Raw genomic sequence first — 7,500 nt, forward strand, 5'->3', positions numbered from 1 at the left:
GTTCCCGCCGTGTTTTGTGTTTAAACGAGCTCAAATGACCTAAGATCCTCGTCCTCTTAATGATGACGTCATAAAAACGAATATGACGTCATTGTGATGTATCAGGTTTGCGATAAATTATCTGTGCTACTGCCCGGCTTGATTCCCGCAAACAAAATTCAAACAGCTTGCCTAGTTTGGGAGGTAATGGTATAGGCGATTTCCATTAGCGACGATATTATGACGTCAACTTTTTTTTTTTTCTCGGAAGAATTTCCAAAATCGGAGATGGTTATTGCCTGCGTGTGGGCTTTCTGCATATATACATGGCAAGTTTCACGAAGATCCGATGAAAACTCTGGGTTGTGAAACAAAAAAATGTCAAAAAACAGAATGACGTCATAAAAAATTGATATGCCGTCATAGTTATGTATCCTATGTGCGGTAATTCATCTCTGCTAATGCCCTATTCGATTCCTGCAAACAGAATTTAAAAAGCTTCCCTTGTTTCGGAGATAATTTTTTAGGCGATTTCCATTTGCGGAGATATTTTGACGTCATAGCTTTTTTTTTTTTTTCTTGGAGGAATTTTCACAATCGGAGATGGTTACTGTCTGCGCAGGGTATTTTTTACGTATACATGCCAAGTTTCAGGAAGTTTCGATGAAAACTGTAGGCTGTGAAACAAAAAAAGTCCTCAAGAAGAAGATGAAGAACAACAACGTGAGTAAGACTTCGAGATCCTCCACGAGGATCTAAAAATGTGTTTGGGTGAAGTTGGGAGAATGAGCATATTTGGGCCGTGCAGCTCTATTACCGTGGGGAGAGCATCGTGTTGCTGGTTAAGTTGATGAATCCTCGATGTAAATGGAATATTCGATGCTGCTTTTATGCATTTGTGATATATAATGTGTTTTTTTTTTCCTTACACCATGAGTCTAAATGATAGCTCGATGGTTGCGTTTCTCCAAATTGGTTTACTCGTTCTTGGTGGTTGGGGTTAGGGTTAGGGTTAGGAGGAGGATCGTCGTCTCGATGCTTGACTCTAGGTCTGGTTGTTTTTTTTTCTGATTGTCGAATAAAAGGACAGTGTTGGCGGTGTGTGGGCTGTTCTCTGCGTCTTCTCCATGATGCTGTGCTCGTTTCCCTAAATGGGGCAGGGTTAGCTTGACACGTCTTGGTGTGGTGGAATGGCCACACCCTTGTGCCCCTGGGATTTTTTTTGGTGTAAATCCCCCCCCAAAGTCTTCTAGGTTAAAAGGTTCTTCCTGGATTGATGAAATCGCTTGTTTTCTTGTTCACTTGAAGCGTTCACCTTAACCGTGTAACTTGTGGTTTGATTGTGTGTAGCAGCATGCTGGGCGGGGGGGGGGGGGTGGTAGAGGAGGAATAGGGTCACACGTGTGTTAATATTTTCTCTGCAAGGTTTGATTTGCCCTCCGTTATGCTTCCATTGGGAGGTAGCTTGGTGTCTTCAAATTGGGTCAGTACTGCCATGTTTGAGTGCACACTGGCCATGAGCAGATGGGTAAAAGTTGTGGCATGTATGCTAATTTTAAGAGGTGCAGGGCGTTAAAAAATTTTTTTGTAATTACAGCAATCGCTCCCTGGTTTCCTGCTTTGTAAATAAATGCACGTATTAATTCCCAGATCCGAAAGAAGCTCTGGTTTGTTTTTGTTTATTTGTATAGTGTGCAGGAGCTGGAACAGAACGGATCAGAACTAGAAAAAGAGGGGGGGGTGGTCTTGGGGCACCAACAGGGTTGAAATTTGGGATGTGGGGAGAACAATGGTTGAACAAGATGGAAATGGCCACAATCTCTATCTCTCTATCTCTCTTGGAAAACCTTGAAAGAGGTGGGTTTGGGAAGGGTGAATGGGGATAGGAAAAAAAATCATGGTTATGGATTGATGGTTAACAGCTGTCATGGAGGGAAGAATGAGAATGAAGAAGTTGGTTGAAATATTAGATATTGTGTTACCTTTTTATTTTTGCCTTTGTATACGGTAGTTTGAAAATGTACAGATTTTTATTTTTATATAAATATAATATATGTTTTTTGGGGAGGTGGTGGGGGGGAGTTGCTGCTGCCAAATGTCATGTCTGGGCATGGTTCTGTCCACAGCTTGCCCTACCACTTGTTGGGTTGGGTGTGAGTGACTATGCCATCCCTTCATGCTCAGACTTGAGAGACTTAAGCTGCCATTTGCTATGTATTGGACATTGGTTTCTCTCGTTGCTGGTATGTCGTGAGGTCCTCGTTTCCATGTGCTATTCCATTGGGAAATGCATTAGTCACTCGAAATGGGTGTGGTAAAGGGTTTTGGGGTGGGGGGGTGGGTGTGTGCATGGCACTTGTCCAAAAGTGCCAAGGCTGGATGAGTCATGCACTGCTCTTCCATCCTCATCTTGAGGTTAAAACTTGTACACCTTTTAATTTCATGATTCAGTATGCCCTTGGAAAGTTCATTGCAGTGTAGGATTGTAGGTTGTTGTATTGGACTGGATGTCGTTTTTTTTTTCACATCAAAATGATCGAACAGCCCAATGGAGGCATACTTGCATCAAGTTGTTCCTCCTTGATTTTCATTTGGTGTTTCCTGTTTGTTTTTTTTGTTTTTTTTGTTTTTTAGGGGGAGTGGATATTTGGTTAATTAGCACATTAGGTGCATTTGAGTGTCATTTTTGTCACAACGGAAGCCTTGGACTAAAATCAATAGCATAAAGTAAACTTGTTTCAACCCCCCCCCCAATCAATTTCCTGAGCCAACATGATCCCTGTCCAATGACACAAGGGAACTGTTGCATGGGTTGGAAACTGCTTCTGACAAATGGCCATTTGTGCTCAATTTTTCACTTCTTGTTTGGAGAGAGAGGAGGTGTGGGGGGTGTGCTTTTTGACTCGCTCACACTTGTGCAATTTGTTCTACCTTTTGCTTAAGTATGGTAGAAGAGGTTTTGTTTTATTTTGCTTATTTTCATTATTTATTTATCACTGCCACCAGAGGTGGATGGATGTTTTCACCCGTCTGTGAACAGGATATCTCCGAAAAGTTATGGAAGGGTTCGGCCGAAACTGTCAGGTTGGGTGTGGAAAGGTTGAATTAAATTTTGGTGAATATCTGGATCTGAGAATTTTTAAGTGATTCTTCGCAATTGAGAGAGGGAGAAGGCCAAAAACAATATCCAGTACAGCATATTTCAAAACTTGGTGGATGAGTTGGTTAGGTGACTAGAACAAGCCGATTAGATTTTGGTTAAAGGCCGGATCTGGATCCAGACCATCAGTGGGATACAAAATGTAAACTGGTTAGCCTGGTGGAGATATGCGCTCCACCGAGTACCGTTCTCATTTATCCTGATGATTATGCCAGTTTTAGCACTTTTTACTTCTGCCACTGCAGGTAAAGATTGTTTTTGTTTTCGTCACCACATCAGTCCTGGCCAGCCAGTTTGTGAACTATTTGAGCCAAGCTTTGCTTTTTTTCACCACATAATGTGTGAATAATTGTGGCCATTGAAGATCGACACTTTGACCTAGCATTGATCCGATTAAAACGTTTTTTTGCAAATTAGTCAAACTATAATGTCTTTCAGATCTTGCATTGATTTGAAATGCCATGGAATGTTGCTTTATTGACTCTCGGTCTGAAATGTCTGTTTTCAAAAATTGCAATATTGACCTGCATAGTTATTTTTTTTTTTTTAATTTTTGAAAAGTGTTTACAATTCCACGTCATGTCTCGACAGAAATGGTGCAATTGATGAAAAATGTGGCTGCCGGAGATGAAGAGCTGACAGTGGAGGAAAGGAACCTGCTTTCGGTGGCCTACAAAAATGTGATTGGGTCCCGTCGTGCTTCTTGGCGCATTATAAGCTCTATCGAACAAAAGGAAAGCACCAGTGAAGAGAAGATTGAATTAATCCGCAATTATCGTTCCACGGTAAAATATATATCTTGTAAATGGGGAGGGGTGGGAGGAGGGAGGGGGTGACTATTTTCCACTAACTGAAGTGAACCATTTAGATTGTATATTTAAGAATGTTGAAATTTTGACACTGTCTTCACCACTCTCCCTGCCAGCTTTGATTTCGAAGAATCCTGTACCCCCCTCCCCTCGCTTATTGTTTTGGAGCTTGTACACATTTTTCTCCTTGGCTTGAGCCACCAAGTAGGATATTGCGTTCTTGCCTGATCCTTGGTCTGAAATATTTAATTTATAATCTCTTTCATATAGTGCAGTAATCTGTTATTAATTTCACATTTATATCATGTTTTATGATGCAGGTGGAGAAGGAGCTACGTGATATCTGCACTGAAATTCTCTCTGTTCTGGACAACCATTTAATTTGCCACGCAAAGAGTGAAGAGTCTAAGGTGTTCTACTTTAAAATGTAAGCATTTTGATCAGAGGTCAACAGCTCGGGTGAAACTCTGTATATACACTTGATTTAATGCAAATTTATCATTTGGTACATTGCTCCATGCTGAAGGGGCCATATTGTAGAGCAATGAAAGGTTTTTTTTTTCTTCTTTTTTTGGTGTCTTTGTAAAATTGAGTGTTTTTGTTTTCTTAGTTTTGAAATTTTTCTTTTATTTTATTCCCTCCCCCCTTCCCCCCCTTCTCTCTGGCACAATTTTCATTATTGAAATTGATGCATGTTTGAATTCATTTAGAAACATTGAGCTGAGTTTGTAGCATTGGTTTGGCAGACTGAATTCTTTCATTTGGGCAAATACTTGGAAATCTATTTATATACGAGCAAACCTGTGGGCTCTTGCCCAGCTTTTGTGTTTTATAGCTCTAAAAAGAAGTGTGTGTGTGTGTGTGTGTGTGTGTGTGTGTGTGTGTGTGTGTGTGTGTGTGTGTGTGTGTGTGTGTGTGTTGACAAAAGAATGGAAACACCTGCGTAAATGAAACATCAAGCCATGGCTTCCACACAGGTGTGGCCCATGTGTTAATTGAGCAAATAACATCCCAGCATGCTTGGGGTCATGTATAAATAATATTATTCGCAGGCTTGGTTGCCTATAATTATGGCTGCAAGAAGAGGTCTCCATCCACAGAGCACATGTGGTCACCCAATAGTTTGAGCATGACACTGTTATCCATGTCATGGCTTTCTCGGTCACCAGATCTGAACCCAAATGGGAATTTATGGGATATTCCGGAACAATGCTTGAGAGCGTTTTCCACCTCCATCAAACAAGTGGGAGTTGATTGACTTTCTTGTGGAAGGATGGTGCCATATCCCCCACCGAATGCCAGACGTTGGTGGACTCTGCCACGGCACGTGGTAGCCCAACAGTATATCGAGTGACTTTACATTGGTGTTTCCATTTTTCATTTTTTGTTCAATATATATATATATATTGCTTCTTCTTCTTCTTTCGGCTGCTCCCATTAGGGGTCGCCACAGCGGATCATCAGTCATGATCCGCATAATGATTTGGCACAGGTTTTACGCCGGATGCCCTTCCTGAGGCAACCCTGGTCGCCTCTTACGACACAGGGATATGGTACACCTATTCTAACCAGGGCATACCACCGGGCCCAGTGCACTGGTACTCACTTCGCCGACCTCGGAAGGATGACAGGCTGAGTCAACCTCCTGGTGTGTATTAATTCAAGCGGCCAACGGGGCTTGAACTCAGGACCTTTTGGGTCCCAAGCCGCTACCCTAACCACTACACCAACACCAGGATATATATGTATATATGGCAGTCCGTCTTTTTTTTGTTATGAATAAACTCCTAGACCAGTGAACCGATCTTGATGAAAGTTTACACATACAGTCATGCGCCGCTAAAGGCCCGGTCACACCTTGACGTTTTAGCCAGCGATGGCAACGTGTTAAAATTTATGTAAAACGCTGGCTTACGTTGAACTTTTGATGTTTTTTTTTTTTTAAGATTCGGACGTATTCATAGCGACTTGGTCTTATGTATAACGCATTGGTAACTACACAGAACGTTTCGTTGTGTTATAGATAACTTATACCAACGAATGCTGAACCTGTTGTCGGCCTACACAACCGATGCCCAACGATAGTCTAACTCAGGCATAGCGCGTTGCACGAATCGCCGACGATGTCGTGGCGTAGCCTATTAAAAGGCTGACGCACAACGATTCAAATCATAACTGCCGTAGAAATGGAAGGGTCAAAATCGCGGTCACACCTTGGCGATCTTGCCAGCGTATGCCGACGTAACAAAAAGTGTCTAAAACGTTGGGGCACGTCGAATACGGTATGGGTAAGTTTGGTATGCGTGAGTAGAATGCTAAATACGCTATCATAAGTCATAGTAAGTAGAGTACGTCAAATTTTGAACATGTTCAAAATTTTACGACGTACTCGGTGTATGACACACGTTCGCATGCGATGGGGATAAGTTTTACACACGATATGTGGACGCTTACACACGTCCACAAAGGCTACTTATAAGCTACTCATAAGTTGAAACACGTCGCGGTAATGTCTTTTTTACGCGAAACTTATTTGTAACTTATGTTTGACGTGCTTTGAACCAATTCTTTACGTAGTCCCAACACACATCGACGTATGTAGACGTATTCCAATGACGTCTTCCGGTCGACAAAAAAAAAAAAATGAACGTGTTTGTAGCTTACAACTGCCATATAAAGACGTGTTCCCAGCGGTTTTGGGAATTGGTATATAAAAATGGTGTTCATAAAAGGGGAACCCAACAGTGTTTTCGAGTTCCTTTTTGAGTCTATGTCCATGTCAGCAGTAACAGTATCAGTATCAGTATCGGTATTAGTATTAGTAGTAGTTTGTTCATGTTGGCAGTAGTAGGTGGGTGTGAGGGGGAGGGTGTGGGTTATGATGGATCGTCCTTGCGTCCGCGTGTCCACGGGTAGGTTCATAGGCTGCCACTCAACGATTTAAATGGCTGCATCTCCACTATTGAAAGTAGACGCTTGCGCTCAACAATTGGATTTTTTTTACACTCAACGACTGGTACCGTTTAAAACTCAGCTAGTTTCATTGTTTACAATGAACGATTTAAATTGCTGTCAATCGCCTTTGTTTTTTGATGCTGGGGTTTGGAAATTTTAATCGTTTCTATTGAACGTGCTAAATCGCTCAAACCCCACTATTGAAAGTAGACGCTTGCGCTCAACAATTGGATTTTTTTTTTACACTCAACGACTTTTAAACGGTACCACTCAGCAAGTTTCATTGTTTTACAATGAACGATTTAAATTGCTGTCACTCGCCTTTGTTTTTTGACGCTGGGGTTTGGAAATTTTAATCGTTTCTATTGAACGTGCTAAATCGCTCAAACCCCACTATTGAAAGTAGACGCTTGCGCTCAACAATTGGATTTTTTTTTTTACACTCAACGACTTTTAAACGGTACCACTCAGCAAGTTTCATTGTTTTACAATGAACGATTTAAATTGCTGTCACTTGCCTTTGTTTTTTTTGTTTTTTTTTGATGCTGGGGTTTGGAAATTTGAAGCGTTTCTTCTGAACGTGTTAAAACGCTCAAA

At 41.5% G+C, this 7,500-nt stretch overlaps 1 protein-coding gene across 3 annotated transcripts in view; it reads left to right on the plus strand.

Moving 5' to 3' along the window:
- LOC147028543 (14-3-3 protein epsilon-like) overlaps nt 1-7,500 on the plus strand; it is a 29,555-nt gene that overhangs the window by 813 nt on the left and 21,242 nt on the right. For all 3 annotated transcript variants that reach the window (XM_085879054.1, XM_085879056.1, XM_085879053.1), the window contains exons 2-3: nt 3,731-3,924; nt 4,269-4,375. In XM_085879054.1, the coding sequence (XP_085735180.1) occupies nt 3,731-3,924; nt 4,269-4,375 (301 nt within the window). The remainder of the gene's footprint in view (nt 1-3,730; nt 3,925-4,268; nt 4,376-7,500) is intronic.

Source organism: Eptatretus burgeri, chromosome 4 (genome assembly GCF_056783735.1).
Source record: "Eptatretus burgeri isolate ZD-2024b chromosome 4, Ebu_testis_v1, whole genome shotgun sequence".
Taxonomy (NCBI): Eukaryota; Metazoa; Chordata; class Myxini; order Myxiniformes; family Myxinidae; genus Eptatretus; species Eptatretus burgeri.